Source organism: Mesoplodon densirostris, chromosome X, assembly GCF_025265405.1.
Source record: "Mesoplodon densirostris isolate mMesDen1 chromosome X, mMesDen1 primary haplotype, whole genome shotgun sequence".
NCBI classification, from domain to species: domain Eukaryota; kingdom Metazoa; phylum Chordata; class Mammalia; order Artiodactyla; family Ziphiidae; genus Mesoplodon; species Mesoplodon densirostris.
Genome location: NC_082681.1, coordinates 104,432,701 through 104,450,075, shown reverse-complemented (window position 1 = coordinate 104,450,075; position 17,375 = coordinate 104,432,701). Strand labels below are relative to the sequence as shown.

Below are 17,375 nucleotides of genomic sequence, written 5' to 3'. Positions count from 1 at the left end.
TCAGGCCACAGGGGGGAGGGCTGGCCAGTGGGAGCCGGAGCTTCCGGTGGAAAGGCAACCACTTCCAAGATGCCACGTGAAGCAGAAAGCGGGGGGTGTCCCTCATCCTCCATCCTCTGTCCCTCATCTGAAACAGAACAGAGCAAGTAAAGGCTGAGGAATAAATCCCAGAGCAGAGAGGCAAATAACTGGCATATAACTTGATTGTCTAACCGTGTGTCTTTGAATTCATCTCTGTGTGTGACTGAACCAGGGAGCCGACTGTCCTTTATGTGGGTTACCTATGATTCAAGAGCCATGCAGAAAGTCACAGTTGAGTACCTTTCCTTAAATATTAAAAAGTGAAAACCAATATTACTTTACTCACGGTCATAATTCTGCAGGTTGTCTCAAGTGCTTCATAGACAATAACCCAAAGAGTTCAGGCCTCTCCTTCTCTTTTCTCTTCTCTTGTTCCCTTTTGCTCCTCCAGTTTCTTCTTTTACCTCTCTATTCACTCTAGCTGTTGTACAACCACCCTGATGCAATTAGGGGTTACCATCCTACCCTTCTGTCTCCTTCATGTCCTAAAGACTGGATGGGAGTCAGAGAAAAAAAAAATGCTAAATCTGCCTATGGCATCTACCACATCTGACATACCTTTGTTCTGACCCTGTTTACCTACCTTGCCTAGAAAAATGTCATGTCCACCTGGGAATACTACAGTCATTCAAACATTTTGGTCTATGTGTTATGTTTTCTTTTCCCATGGTTGTATTAGGAGTGATTTGGGATGTGGTTGCCACTGTCAGGCTTTTTTTTCTAGTATCGTGGTTAAAAGTATAGCCAAATTGCTTGGGTTTTAAATCCCAACTGCATGGTTTCCTAACTGCATGACCTTGGCCAAGTAACTTAACTGCTCTGGGTCTCAGTTTCCTCATCTGTAAATTTAATCATAATAATAGAAGCTACTTTATAGTGTTGAATTGTTAGTATCAAATTAATTTATTTATATACTGAATTTATGTATGTGTGTGTATGGGTGTCTTTGTGTGTAGACACACACATAGATATGTATCAACTCATATATACATATGTGTGTGTGTATATATGTACATACACATGTATTTACATGCACACATACATATCTTAGAAAATTGGCACAAAGTAAGCATTCTATAAATATCAGCTATCACAACTGTTATAATTTTTCTCAACAAGACTGTAAATGCTGCTCCAGTCTATCAAAAGATATCACATCTATTTAATGTTTTTTACCTAGCCCAAAGTCATGGCTAGTTGGGTGACTTTTTAAAAATTTCCACTTGATAACCAATCAGTCCAAAAATTAATTCACAGTGTAAAACACCATGAATTGTACTGTTATTTGCCTCTCAGTTGTAGAAATTAGTTTCATTTCCCACTATGTTTAGTTGTGATTGGATCATTGTAGACTTTTTTTCTGTCATTTTTTTGTGGTTAAAGATTTAAATTTGTTATGGAGACAAGCTTTCCAGTTGACCAATGATTAGCTAATTTCTGATAATAGAAAAGGAAACAGGTTGCCCCAAGGCTGCTGTTTTCATTTCCTTATGGGAGGAAGAAGCATAGCAGAAAAGAAAGGCACACTCCAGGCACTGAACTTCTGCCACCATGGGGAACTTGTTTGTGAATGAGGGCCTCTCCATCTTCGTCATTGTAAGTACCATGAGAATGAAATTACAAATTCTCTGACTTCTTTGGGTTCTCTTTGAAATGAAAATAGAGCAAAGCTTTTTTGTTTGTTTTGTATGAGAAATTGTGTTGAAACTGATTTATTATGTGAACATGCATCCATCTGTAAGCAGAGTGAGTCCATTCTTCCAAACTTATTAATGGAAAGAATGTATCTGGGGGCTCACTTCACCTAGTTTATTTATGGAGTTTTTAGGAGTAATAAATTAGCCAGCATTTCACAGTGGGAGTAGGAGACATTTCATGCTAATGATCCTTGTTTACTCAGAGGCAAATTTCTCTATTTTTTATGTATTTATACCACCTAAAAATGGGCAATTGAAATTCTATACAGTTTTCCAAATAACAAATGCAAGACTGGCTCATGTATGGGAAATTGACCTTTATTTCAGTAATTACACCAAATAATTGAAGTTCTCAATTTTTTTTTAAAAAAGTATCTTCTTTCCTCTGAGATAAACTTTAGTTATTTGTGAGGTTTTTAAAAATTTAAGGGAAGGGAATTGAAAAAAACTATCTAGACATGTATGTATAGCATATATATGATATATATTATATTTAGCTGTATATAAATCAATATAATCTGTCTTGAGAAACAATTTTTGTAAGTAAAGATATGGCTAATTTTCGAACAGACATGATGATTTCTTTAATTTTTTTTTTTTTTTTTTTTTCTTTTTGCGGTATGCGGGCCTCTCACTGTTGTGGCCTCTCCCGTTGCGGAGCACAGGCTCCGGATGCGCAGGCCCAGCGGCCATGGCTCACGGGCCCAGCCGCTCCGCGGCATATGGGATCCTCCCAGATCGGGGCACGAACCCGTATCCCCTGCATCGGCAGGCGGACTCTCAACCACTGCGCCACCAGGGAGGCCCCGATTTCTTTAATTTTTAACATAACATAGATCAAGTATTTTTTTAAGATGGTGGTCTCAGCAAAGCAATCACAGACAATTGGGAAGATAGAAATGTGATTTATAAGTAGCTCTTCCAAATAGCCAATTAAAGTATTACCCAGATGTTAAAAAGAACACTTATGTATGAATTTTTTGAAATAATTCATCATGAAGTAAACATGACTCTTTGAGCTGTAGAGGTAGAGAGAAATGAGTGACACAGATAAAATAAAAATCACAAATATTTTGTCATTAAAAAAAAATTAAGCCACATCAACACTCTAATGCAATACAGAATTGTTCTGAGGACTCCAAGCTGTTAAGTTGATTTCTTATCCCCATTTGAAGAACAGTTTACTCCTTTAAAAAATAAGTTCAAATATATACACTTTTAGCTCTTACCTCAGTTTTTCCTGGGAAGTGACCTCTATCTAAATTATACACTCATATACTTGAAAGTGAATCCACAGCTTGGAAGGCAAAAGTAAAAATGACAAGGTTAGGAAATGGAGAAGTGGTTTTAGTACCTTCTTCTTTATAAAGAGAGACTATTCTCAAGCATCGAAGGACATCAAATAGCCTCAAAGCACAGTTAAGAACAGTTTGCTACTGTGGAGCTGAAGGTGGAGGACTGGGTAGAGTCATCATTTGATGCAGTCAGTGCTTGGGATGAAATGAGCAGTCACAATCTAGAAGGATCTCCCTTTAAAAAAAAAATCCCATGCCTCTCATTCCCTCATTGATGCTGAATATTCCCTCTTTCAAAAGTGAAGCAAAACTTATCAAGTAGAATTAAAGCCTTGTCATTTTAGCTGATGAGACCTCCACTAGCTGAGGCGGGATGCTGTGTGGCGGAGAGAGATAATCACACCTGTGAGAATCAAATGCAAAGTCCCGCTGGTGCAGGGGACAGCATAGGAGCAGATTCCTTTCCCTTCTCTTTGTAAGAAGAGTCACCTGCTGTCATCTATCAATCTAAAAGGAGGAGAAAGAAAGGAGGGGAGATAGACAGATAATAACTCGGCATACGGCCCAAGTAGCATAACAATCACGGGGGACAACACAGGGAGGAAAGTTTAGTTACAGAGAAGCTAGTGATACTCTTGCAGGAAGGAGCTGGCTTTGTAACCACCTTAATCAAAGGCTGTACTTGGGGAAGTCCTGACCCTGGTCTGACTCTAAACTGCTGTGAAATCTACCTGTTGAAACATGAAAACTTCACTCAACCACTCCTGTTTGTGCAGCTGGTATGGCTGGGGATGAACGTCTTCCTCTTTGTCTGGTACTACCGGGTTTATGACATTCCAGATAAGTTCTTCTACACTCGAAAACTTCTTGGGGTAAGTATAAGTTCCATCTCCCGCAGTATTGACTGGCTCCCATGTCTAATCAGAGATTCTTGTTCCTGTTCCTTTTAACATTTTAAAGAAATATTCTGACCCACCCAAAGAGCACCATCGGCCTCACTGTCTCCACTGCAACGCCCTGAGCAAGAGTCTTTAGGCCTCCCAGTGTGGGACAGACAGAAGTGTGGCAGAGGGTCCCAGCAGCATCCTTCCCCTCCCAAGAACTACTGTGCTACTGTTTAGCTTGAAGGAGAAATCTAATACTGACTCCTGAATGGATGGCCAGGTTGGAAAGATCGATCCAGGGGTGACACAGGTAGCACAGGTGGAACTTCCTATCTTCTCTACATCATCCGATTCCTACTAACTTTTGTGCGTGAAAAGCCCTGCTCCTAATGACATGTTATGAAACAATCTTCAGGAAGTAAACCTCTCCCTACACATGGAGCCTTTGAGGAACTTGCCCAAAGATCACGTTCTTTGACTCGACTGGCAGAGCAAAGGCCCCTGACTTTTCTTGGGTCCAATAACATTCTCAGTTTCCTTGAACTGCCAGGGCTCTTCTTCATCATAAATGAAAATAAGAAAATAAGTACAATTACGGCTGCCCCCAGAGGATATCATTTGTTACATCATACTGAAACCATTACTTAATAATACTAATTATAATATGTATTATACATCATATGCATAAATAATTATAACATATGATTACACTACATTATTATAATTGTTGTTAACTTATTCAGGTTGATACCGAAAAGGATGCTTTCCCTTTGCATTTTTGTCCTCCAAAATATGCAACTTCTTTAGGCATGACAAAGAACAATTATAATGCCAAAGCATTACACCATACGAACTTAGTTACTGTTGAGATTAGTCTATGTGCTAAGAAAATCTTCTTTACAAAGACCTAATTTCTATACTGAACTCTAGTTAATGATATGCATGCTTAAATATTTAGGAGGAAGTGAACCGATATCTGCAACTTACTTGGAAATGCATCAAAAATAAGATGCATTGATGGATGGATAGAGGGATGGGTAGATGGATGGAGAGGTGAAGAGACATGTGCTAAAGCAACCATTGTAAAATGTAAAAGGTAGAATCTTGGAGATGAATCAACAGGTATTCATTGTGAAATTATTTCAAATTCTCTTTATGTTGGAAAATATTCATAATATTTATTTTAATCTGGCCCTTGCTCCCCACCCCAACATTTTATTCATTTATGATCAAGAAGAGCCCTGGCTCTCAAGGACCTTCCTTCCCAGATAACTTGATATCTCTTGAGTGTGGGCCTCATGCTGGGAAGCCTGGGGGAGTGGGTATAGGCAAGCGGGACGGGCGGTGTCCTGGGCGCACAGGAGTCACCCTGCTTCTTATCCTGCCTTTTCCAGTCAGCGCTGGCACTGGCCAGGGCCCCTGCAGCCTGCCTGAATTTCAACTGCATGCTGATTCTGCTGCCCGTCTGTCGAAATCTGCTGTCTTTCCTCAGGGGTTCCAGTGCGGTAAGAACCAACATTTACAAAGTTTGAGTTCCTCAGAATTTCGAAGGCCATCAAGCTCAATGCCCCCCCCCCCACTTTTTTAACATCTTTATTGGAGTATAATTGCTTTACAATGATGTGTTAGTTTCTGCTTTATGACAAAGTGAATCAGCTATATGTATACATATATCCCCATATCACCTCCCTCTTGCGTCTCCCTCCCACCCTCCCTATCCCACCCCTCTGTGTGGTCACAGAGCACCAAGCTGATCTCACTGTGCTATGTGGCTACTTCCCACTAGTTATCTATTTTACGTTTGGTAGTGTATATATGTCCATGCCACTCTCTCACTTTGTCACAGCTTACCCTTTCCCCTCCCCATGTCCTCAAGTCCGTTCTCTACGTCTGCGTCTTTATTCCTGGCCTGCCCCTAGGTTCTTCAGAACCATTTTTTTTTTTAGATTCCATATATATGCGTTAGCATACGGTATTTGTTTTTCTCTTTCTGACTTACTTCACTCTGTATGACACACTCTAGGTCCAACCACCTCACTACAAATAACTTAATTTCGTTCCTTTTTATGGCCGAGTAATATTCCATTGTATATATGTGCCACATCTTTATCCATTCATCTGTCGATGGACACTTAGGTTGCTTCCATGTCCTGGCTATTGTAAATAGAGCTGCAATGAACATTGCGGTACATGACTCTTTTTGAATTACGGTTTTCTCAGGGTATATGTCCGGTGGTGGGATTGCTGGGTCGTATGGTAGTTCTATTTTTAGTTTTTTGAGGAACCTCCATACTGTTCTCCATAGTGGCTGTATCAATAGGAAAAGCAAACCAAGGGTTTGTGAGGATTCCAACCTCTGTACAATATTCACAAGCCAAGCAATGCTTGATTCTCTAGTTTATTTTTATATTATTTGTTAGTGGAGCTCCCTGGAATAGCCATTTAACCTGGAACAGACATTAAAAACAAACAAACAAACAAAAAGAAAACAACAACCAATCAACATATACCTCAGCAATAGCAATAAAGTACATGTGCATGTACACACACAGACAGATATACATCATATGACATATATGTATATGTATATAAACAGAGATTTACGAGACTGACGTGAAATTTGGGAATTAATCTCACAGTGCCATGTTTTTCAAAATTTTTAAGTCAGAGAAAATCTCTTTTGTGGATAATATCCAAAGAAGATGGGATCAATGAGCTATGAGTCACTATGTAATGAATGTGACAGGTGTTATGTCCATGGAATTGAGGAGTTCAGAGCTTTCTAAATGCCCGGGCTCTTTCACCCTCACTTCAACAATCCAGAGAGCCCCTAATATACTATGCTAGAAGAAAAAAAGATTATGTAGGAAGAGCTTTTGTAATCTATAAAATGGTATACGAATTTCTTATTGATATTGTTATACAAAAATGAGAAAAGAGGAACTTGGAATCTGCACATGTACTGAAATTAATACGATACAAAGCAAAATATGATGGGTCCCACAAAATGTTACAAATAAGGAGCTACAGGGAATCCATCAAAGGAGGGGGAAATTATATCAGGTGGTGCAGGGGATGGAAAAAGGCTTCTTAGAGAAGGTGGCATCAGATAATGGGCATATAAGGATAAAATAAGCCTGTATGAGATATAAAGGAGAGAGAAAGACATTCTACATGGAGAAAACGGTATGGGCAAAAGCACAGGAAATGGTGAGGAAGTCATATCCTTGAAATCCTGTGTGATCATGACTTGTGGCTTCTCTTTGGATGTGTTTGCCATTCCTGACCACACCATAGAGGGCAGCTCTTCCAAAGTTAGGGACTGATACCCTGATGGGACCCATTCCACTGCTCATTAGTGACTAGTAGCCTCTCTTTTTCCTTTTAATAAGATGTTCTTTTTATATTAACTAGGTTTTTTAAAAAATTACCTATTAAGTAGAGGTCATTTATAGTGGAGAGAAGCAAGCAATCTACTTTGATGGGAGTGTACGGATTTTAAAGGGCAGGTGTCTGAGGTCAGGCTGGAGCTTTGCTGGTAAACTAGGACCTTAAATGTATAGCTGAGATGTTAATACTTAATTGGTAATCGAAGACTAAGTGGGTGAAGGAAAGTGATCTAAACTGCCAATAACAAAACTTGCCTTGAGCTTTGCCTCATTTTCCCTAGTCTTACTAAATTCACATTGATCCTAAGGAGATTCTTTTTCTTTGAGAACTATACAATACTTGATTTACTAATATAGGGTTAGCAGGCTACAACTAACAGTAGACATTGATTACAAGGATTTCCAAAATCATCTTTTTAACCTAAGAAACCACAGAGGTAGAACTCCATTTGATTGAAAAGTTTTCTTTTTTTTTTAATTGAAGTATAGTTCATTTACAATGTTGTGTTAATTTATGCTGTACACCAAAGTGACTCAGTTATTCATATATATACATTCTTTTTTATATTCTTTTCCATTACAATTTATCACAGGACATTGAATATAGTTCCCTGTGCTATACAGTAGGACCTTGTTGTTCATCCATTCTATATGTAATAGTTTGCATCTACTAACCCCAAATTCCCCCACACCCCTCCCCCTTGGCAACCACAGGTCTGTTCTCTGTTCTCTCTGTGAGTCTGTTTGTGCTTCGTAGATAGATTCAGCTGTGTCATATTTCAGATTCCACATATAAGTTATATCATATGGTATTTGTCTTTATTTCTGACTTCACTTAGTAGGATCATCTCTAGGTCCATCCATGTTGCTGCAAATGGCATTATTTCATTCTTTTTATGGCTGAGTAGTATTCCATCGTATATATGTACCACATCTTCTTTATCCATTCATCTGTTGATGGACATTTAGGTTGTTTCCATGTCTTGGCTCTTGTGAATAGTGCTGCTATGAACATTGGTGTGCATGTATCTTTTTGAATTATAGTTTTGTCCAGATATATGCCCAGGAGTGGGACTGCTGGATCATATGGTAATTGAAAAGTTTTATTGATGAGCCACCTGTAAAGTACAACATCTGGTATATTGCAGGTGCCCAATGAACATTTGCTAAATGAAGTTCGGGAACTGTAGCTTTTTTATTCTCCCCCCACCCCCTGTTCAAATACTTTCTATTTAGAGGAAGTAAACCCTAAGAAACAGGCAGTGTTTTCGCCAGGACAGCCTGTTAAGAAATCCTTGTTACCCCACAGGCGATGCCATTGCACGGCCATGCCCCATGAGTGGCGCATGTTGTAATGGCCACTTTTAGGCATCCTGTGGCCTAAAAGGAGGGAAGATCCGCATGAGGGTCTATAAAGACAGGGATGAAATGAGGCTGCTCTTCAAATTGCAGAGAAACTCAACTCTCTAACCAGAGAGACCTGTATATCAAAGAAAATATTTTTAAAAATTAGCAGCAAGTAAGATTCTTTTACAGATGGGGTGTGTCCCTCCTCCAGATTTCCCAATCTGAAATGTTAACTGGGCCAAGAACCTTCTATTCTGATTGGGATTAAAATGAGTACACATGCTATGACTAATGTTGGAAATTATAACGCCTGCCACTTATTGAGTCTTCCTAGACCTCACCTCGTGAAATCCGCATGTCAGGCCAGTGAGGTGGGGATGAAATTCATTGAGAGTGTTGGGATTCCAACCCAGGTGCTTGTGCCTCCAGAGCCTGTTCACTTTCCTACATGCCACCTAAACTCAAAACTCTCTTGTGGTGGTCCTATGGTCTTAGAAAGTCCATCATGTATATATGAATATTTGGGCAGGCTGAATAACCTAGGCTAGAAGTGACAGGGGTGTTGTAAGTTCAAGGATTTATTAGTAGGCCTTTATGCAAACTTAACAGTCACAGAACTTCAGTTTCTAGTGGTCTTAATCCTTTAGACTTGGCTTTATAATCCTTCTGGTTAGCTGGAGAAAGAAAACCGCAGGGTTGGCCCACCCCAGGAAAAATAGGGGTAAAGACTCTGAGCCCGCTCTGTTGAGGGAAATGGGGAATGGTGGGACTCAGCATACAGAAGTCCCCAAAGAAGCCTTCATAACCTCAACTTGGATGGAAGTTCTAGTCTGAAGATCAGAAAGAAACAGGAAGGCAAGAGAGTGAGCTCTTTTCTATAACCTTATATAGCCTGGGAGTCAGAGGCCCTCGATGTAGCTCTGTATCTGACCATGTGGTCCAGGGCAAGGCTCTTGGACTTCCTGTCTCATAGTTGTTGTTTTTCTTTTTGTTGTTTTTAGCTAAAAAGCTGGTGAGATAATGCAAGTGTAAGAATGAATATGAATGATATTCTAAAAGTGTGTTAATGGACTAAGCCTGTCAACTAATGAGTTGTCAGTTAACAAATATTTGTTGAGGGCTTCCCTGGTGGCGCAGTGGTTGAGAGTCCGCCTGCCGATGCAGGGGACATGGGTTCGTGCCCCGGTTCGGGAAGATCCCACACGCCGCGGAGCGCTAGGCCCGTGAGCCATGGCCGCTGAGCCTGCGCTTCCGGAGCCTGTGCTCCACAACAGGAGAGGCCACAACAGTGAGAGGCCCGAGTACCGCAAAAAAAAAAAAAAATTTGTTGAGTGTCAGCTATATGCTAAGCACAGCAGACATAGAGTGAGTAGAGAGTAAGACATGGATGAGCCATGAGCTCAGGGAGCTTAGAGTTTTATGGAAGAGATAGAAGATAGACATGTAATTTCAAAATTATAGACAGTGCTGTACAAATCCAGTGGTGTTCTTCATATTTATCGCATATTCTACTGCCACCAGGTTTCAACATTACTATCAGTTTCTTTGCCTGAGTTCTGTAGATTCAAGGCTGGCTTTTGCAGTTTCTCTCAAACTGGGTATAAATATCTACTTCAGATTCATTCATGGCACTTGTGGCGAGACCAGGTGTACATAAAATAGAACTTTAAAGTTTCCATGACACTCATGTTACAGAAGCTAATGTTTTGCCCCATTAAATATGCACTTCTGGGCTTCTCTGGTGGCGCAGTGGTTGAGAGTCCGCCTGCCGATGCAGGGGACACGGGTTCGTGCCCCCGCCTGGAAAGATCCCACATGCCGCGGAGTGGCTGGGTCCGTGAGCCATGGCCGCTGAGCCTGCACGTCCGGAGCCTGTGCTCCGCAACGGGAGAGGCCACGGCAGTGAGAGGCCCGCGTACCGCAAAAAAAAAAAAAAAAAAAAAAAAAAAAAAAAATGCACTTCTTTGTTCCATTTCTCAATGTTTTGAATTTTTTTGCTCTCACAGTTTGAATCGAGCATAGCAAGCTGCCGAGATAACTCAGTAATCTCCCTTGCACTTGAATGTTAGCTTATTGAGATTGGGCAAAGCTCTAGTTGAGAGTAACAGAGGAACTTCCCTTTAGAAGTCAATAGCAAAAAGGAGAGCAGTTGTTTGGTGAGGAAGCTGTTGTGCATGATGGCAGCTTGGGTCATTAGTAGGTGGCTGGCGGTAATTCCCAAGTGACTCAAAAGCATAAAAATGGTTTCTGCATGGTAGGGAGGGAGAAAAAAGCCCTGGGCAGTCACAGGCAGCAAAGCCCTCCCTTTCTACCCCACCAACCAGCCATCTTGCCCCCTTGTCAGGAAATGAGGAAATTATATCTGGAAGCCCCGTATAATCATGGCTTACGGCTTCTCTTTGGATGTGTTTGCCATTCCTGACCACACTATAGAGGGTGGCTTGGAAAAATGAGGGATTGGTGCCCTGGTAGGACCTTAGTTAGTTCTACTAACTCATTAGTGACTAAGAGTCTCCGTTTTTTCTTCTAATAAGATGTATGTATTTCATACTAAATAGCGTTTTTTTAAACCACCTATTAAGATCAGACTATTACTGAATGGACCTTGTGTTTCCCAAGCACATCTCTCCATTTTTCTGGCACTCAGTTAACTTTTCTCTAACAGTTTGTTGCTCAAGCTGATAAGAGGCATTGAAATCTATTGTTTCATATTTTTGATGATCCATGTTGATGATGATAAAGGGTAGAACTATGGAGACAGTGTAGAGACCAGGACAAAACCACATTCCTTTTCTTCAAATTCAGCATGCAGGAGCAAGTATCTTTTCCCCCAAAAGTTTCAAAACAGTTTGTCTGGAAGTAGAAAAGAAAATCGTTTGGCATGTATAGATATGTGGGTAAATACATCTCTATAGGTTTAGAATAATTGTCTTGGGTTCTAGGACAGTAAAAATGTCATTTAACCAAATAGTTATGAAAGGATTGTTAAAAATACATGGTATATTGCTCTGCACACAAGATGCTTACCCTCTAGCTGGGGAGCCGTGCCATACTAGCTGAAAAGTTAAATAATGATACCAAAAAAAAAAAATCGAGTGTTTATTAAATACCTCTCAATGAATCTATGAAACAGACCTACGAGGGAATAATTATGATAAATATATAGGTGAGAAAGCTGGAAACTGAGCATATTGTTCAATGTCACACAGCTAGGTGGTAGGGTTGGGGTCCAACACAGATATATCTGATGGCAAATTGCTTTCTAACCCTACTAATTCCCATTCTCTCATTCTTGGGACTCCAATTGCGTCTGTCACGCCAGTGAGGACTGTATTAAATGGTCTATTTCTGTGTAACAAATTTCCACAAACTTAGAGGCTTAAAACAACTCCTGTTTACTAGTTCACAGCTGTGCAGAAGTCCAGCATCCTGTTGCTCAGGGTGTCACAAAGCTGACATCAAGGCGTCAACTGGGCTGAATACTCATATGCAAACTCTGGGTAAAATCTTCCAAGCTCATTCTTGTTGGCAAAATTCAGTCTCTGGCAGCTGCAGGACTAAGGTCCCTGTCTCTTGCTGACAGTTACTCTGGGGCTGCTCTCAGATCCAAGGTGTATTCCTTGCCATGTGGCCCCTTCCATCTTCAAGCCAGCAGCAGCGTATCAAATACTTCTTGCACCTAAGATTTCTTTTAGACCCAGATTTAAAGGGCTCGTGTGATTGGGTCAGGCCCACCCAGATAATCTCTCTCTTAAGGTCAATTTGGGATTTTCATTAACTCTGCAAAATCCCTTTTTCCATATAATGTAACAAAATCACAGGATTGTCATCCTATCATAGTCATAGGTCAGGTCTCACCCACACTCAAGGGGAGGAGATTAGATAAGGTCATTGGGCATCATCTTACAATTCTGCCTACCACAAGGACTCTGCGAAGCTGTGGAGGAACCTAGCAATCAGGAAACAGGAAAAAGGATGTCCTTACAATTGTAAAAACTACAAAGGAGTAAAACAATGTACGGCGCTTGAAATAAACACAAAAGACAATGAGGCTATAAAAGAAAACAGGACAGTCAATTCTTCACCAACAGAAGTGTAAAAGAAGTGATTTCAACCAGGAAACCCTTATTTTGAGAGCCTGAGTCACCGGTGAACAATTTGTTGTAGCTGCTGCTGGTAGGGTTCCACCCGTATTCCCTCTGCACTGTCAGTTCCAGTACATGGGGCAGCTGTCTTCTGCCAGCTCAGGTCATTCTCTGCCTGAGGATTTTCTTTCAGCCCTCTCCTGGGGCAAGCCAGAAATGCCAGGGAGTTGGTGCCCTGGGAAGAGCCTTCAGCCAACGATGGATAGGAGTTGGTAGAGACTACCCAAGTTTCCTAACCCCTCAGGTAACAAACCTCTGGGGGTGTATCCTACACAGTCTCCCAGAGTTCCCTGTTCGGAGAGCCCGCTGATGAGATATGGTAGTGGTAGTTGATGTGCTAATATACCCTTTATTGGTTTCCTTCCCTTCCCAAACTTACTCCCTCTAACCTCACTTTCCAGATAGAGTACGTTCACTTAACTTCTTGTCTTGGTTTTTAGACATGGAGAATAATAGTGACTGTATCTTTACATTTGGTTTGATGGAAAAGGGAATGAACCTCGAAGACAAATAGTCCTGGATCCCAGCCAATGCGAGAGTTAGCTTTAGTTTTGTTATCTGTAAAATAAGGACAGTAATACTTATCTGGTTACCTGAAATGAGGCAATGATTATGGGTAAACTGCCTGGCTCACGGAAGGCACTCAATAAAGCCAAATGTTTTTTCCTTTCTCTGAAGTCCTCAGTGTCTTCCTTACTGGTATTTCTGCAGTTCCAGGAACCTGCTTTCATGATCCAAACAGCCTGTCCTCCCTAGATGTAGCTAACTCAGAGATAGTGGAGTAAGCACAATTTTCTATGCAATTCTATTTTTTCTATAAAACCAGAACATTTTATTAAAAATAAGTAAGCCAAATATTTAACACCCCTATATTAAAATTGAATATGTTTGGAACCAGGTATTTAAAATACCTGAGCTTTTTGTTTTGTTTTGGGGGTTTTTTTGCACTTCACTCTGTTCTCCTTAAAAGTTTTCTGAATCTCTATGGCAGTACATCTAGCCTTGGAAACAAAGCATCCAGAGCGAGCACTTGACCACTTTTCAGGAGAACAAAGCTCTGGCTGATTCAACCAGAAACCAGGTTTCTCTACTTTGGGCATTGACATGAATCCAGATTCAAACCCACATCTTCTAACATATGTCGGTAGGACAATTACACTAACCAATTGACCAAAATGCCATTTTAATGCCAAGGTAATCATAAAAGGTATGAAATATCAGAATGTTGATATCTCTGGCATCAGAGAGCCTGGGTTTAGACCCCAGCTCTGTCACTTATTAACTATGCAACCTAAGGGAAGGTAACTTCTCTATGCCTTTGTTTCCACATCTGTCAGGTGGTGATAATAATGGTACCTCCCACATAGGATTAATGTAAGAATGAAATTAGTCGATGCATGTAAAACACTTAAAGCAGCTCCTAGGGACTTCCCTGGCAGTCCAGTGGTTAAGACTCTGCGCTTCCACTGCAGGGGGTGCAGGTCCGATCCCTGGTCAGGGAACTAAGATCCCACGTGCTGCGCGGTGTGGTCAAAAATTTTAAAAACAATCAAAAAAAACACTTAAAGCAGCTCCTTGCACAAGTTCTTTGTAAGTGCTATTATTATTTTTGCTATGATTATTTTGTTAATGATCTCCCTTGTTATGTTGTCTCTATCAACATATGCAGGTGGACACTTTTTTTCTCCTCTCATAGTGTCTATGTCCTGGAAGGGTGCTATTCTAAAACTATTCACTTGTTCTAGAACTGTTCACTTGTCTGTGTCCCCATGGACCTTCAGGTCTTTGAGGGCAGCCTTGTCCTTTTAAAATTTCTATATCCCCTTGTTATTGAATAAATTAATCTGAACTAGAAACTATATAGTTAGATGTTTTCTGTCCAAATTCATATTTTATACAATTAAGCAATGGATTCCATGAGAGGCTTTTTATGTTAATAGTACGAGAACCTAAAACATTGGTTAAGCCAGCCATGCCACTTATTGGCTGTTTGACCTTGGGAAGATGACTACATCTATCTGAGCCTCAGTGTTCTCATCTGTCAAATGGGTAGAATGATGTAGTTTTTAGGATGGTCATAAGAATTAAATGAGATGATATGTGTCTAATGGCTAGCACAGAGAAAACTTTCCTGTTAACAATTACGATTTCATTCTTTTCCCTTTAATCCAAAGTGCTTCTCAACAAGAATTCGAAGACAACTGGACAGGAACCTCACCTTTCATAAAATGGTGGCATGGATGATTGCACTTCACACTGGTATGTTCATTAAGATATTTGAGATTGCAAAGAAAACTTGGAACCAGAGTGTTCCCTCTAAGATATTTTTAAAATCAGGGATCAGCCTTTGCAGGTAGATTAGGTGGTGATTGGACATGTATATTTTGAATGAGTTCTGTGAAAAAATATTTGCCACTCTTTCTGCCATCCCAACACTAGGATTTATTCCTTCAGGTCTTAAAACTTTTTTCCCTTAGGCTCTTCTGATAAAATCCCAGTGTATTCACCCTTTTACACGCTTTTTAACATCAAAATTGTTTGTTAGTCCACATATGAGAGCTTTTATTCATTCATCTTTTTTTTTTTTTTTTTTTTGCGGTACACGGGCCTCTCACTGTTGTGGCCTCTCCCGTTGCGGAGCACAGGCTCCGGACGCGCAGGCTCAGCGGCCATGGCTCACGGGCCTAGCCGCTCTGCGGCATGTGGGATCGTCCCGGACCGCGGCACGAACCCGTGTCCCCTGCATCAGCAGGCGGACTCTCAACCACTGCGCCACCACGGAAGCCCTATTCATTCATCTTTTAAATACTTGGTTGAACATGTAGATTCATGGATTTCTTGCAATAACCCTACAAGGGCCATAGCCCATAAGTTGAGAATTTCTTAAGATAGCCTTTATTAGCTAAACACTTTCTTTTTATTATTGTTTGTATATATACATATATATACATATGTATATATGATAGTATTCATGTGTTTATGTGTATTTTGTGTTATTATTATAATTATTAAGGTGGTGGTGTTGGTGTAAGAAGGGATCCTTATCAAATCTCCACTAACTTATCGTAGAGTCAGGGGCTGCAGCCAGAAACCCAGCTACAAATAAAATTGTACACACACTTCACCCTCTTTGTTTCTCTTCTCTGCCCTCTTCAGCGATTCACACCATTGCACATCTATTTAATGTGGAGTGGTGTGTCAATGCCCGAGTCAACAATTCTGACTCTTATTCAATAGCACTGTCTGACATTGGAGATAAGCCTGGTGAAACTTACCTCAATTTTGTTCGACAAAGAATTAAGGTAAGCCTCTTATTTCCTTATTCAGATGTTCTCTAGACATTAAAACTGAGGATTAGATTTCAGTGAGTGAAGAATTCTACTTGGTCAGAACAATGACAATGACAAAAGTTGACCAACTATCAGCGGGACAGTTCTGTAGGTTCTAAGAATGTGGCCACAGAGAAAATGTCTCCCACACTCCTGATCCCATATGTAGAGGGTCACCAGTTTCTTAAAGTCACCTGTAAGGATGTGTATACGTGGAGCCTGGAGTAACACAGGCTTATCCATGGCAATGCCCAACAGTCAAAGAAAGCCAGGAACATAGTCTAGTCAAACAAAGTTGGGTTTATTACTTACTGCAGCAAAGAGACCTCACACTATGAGGAAGTCTGGGGCATCTCAGGAGGGTGTTGAGAAAGGCTTGCTGTGGGACTTGTGTTAGATGATTCAGGAGGGGTTTCAGGAAGCAAGCATTTGCTCTGGATCAGGTATGGTCGGGAATTGGGGACAGTTCCAGCACTGGATATCTTAATAATTTTTTTCTAGGAGGCAGAAGAATGGGGTTAAATCTGTAATAGGTCAAGAAGCAGCAGTCACCCATGTCTTTGTCTTGGCTCAGATAAGATTTCAGAGTGGTCTCGTTTTTGTGTCAGTCCATCACAGTGACAGAATGACCTTGTCTGATGTTGGTGTTCTATGAAATTGTTTATGTGAAATAGGGAACCCTCTGGCTGAAGTGTTAATACCAGGTCAGGCACCAGCTGACATCTGTCAGCAATGCTTTTCCTCTTTCTTGTCTATAACATCTGAGAGGTGGCCTATGTCTGCTAATTGCTCCAGGGGCAGCCATTTGGGGAATCCTCAGGCAACGACTTTTTCCCTTCCAGCAGTTGCTGAGGCTTTCTACACTCAGAGGGAGAAACTCTAAGTCATCTTCATGTGCCCAGTGGTTTGGGAGGATAGCCGAATCACATCACTCACTATACACCGAATTCCAAACATGTTTCCTTGTCTGTTTAGAACAGATTACAAGAAAAGTTCCATGATTTTGTAGAACTAATTATCCTCAGGCTGATATAAAAAACTTTGCCTGGTCTATTTAGGGACAGAATTAAACCGCATCAAATAAAAGAGAAATTCTTTTTCTATAATGTCTTGGATAATTTTTCTTTTACTTGTTCATTGTACAATGATACGTAAGGGTGGCAGTGTGAACATATCAAGTAAGCTGACACTGCAGTGCTGTGCCCAGA

General features: G+C 40.7%; 1 protein-coding gene across 1 annotated transcript in view; it reads left to right on the top strand.

The window, feature by feature from the left end:
• The first annotated feature begins 1,632 nt into the window (after positions 1 to 1,632).
• Positions 1,633 to 17,375, top strand: part of LOC132482094 (cytochrome b-245 heavy chain) — a 33,223-nt gene continuing 17,480 nt past the window's right edge. The window contains exons 1-5 of the mRNA XM_060087151.1: positions 1,633 to 1,677; positions 3,850 to 3,945; positions 5,352 to 5,462; positions 15,013 to 15,097; positions 15,995 to 16,140. Coding sequence (XP_059943134.1) covers positions 1,633 to 1,677; positions 3,850 to 3,945; positions 5,352 to 5,462; positions 15,013 to 15,097; positions 15,995 to 16,140 — 483 coding nt within the window. The remainder of the gene's footprint in view (positions 1,678 to 3,849; positions 3,946 to 5,351; positions 5,463 to 15,012; positions 15,098 to 15,994; positions 16,141 to 17,375) is intronic.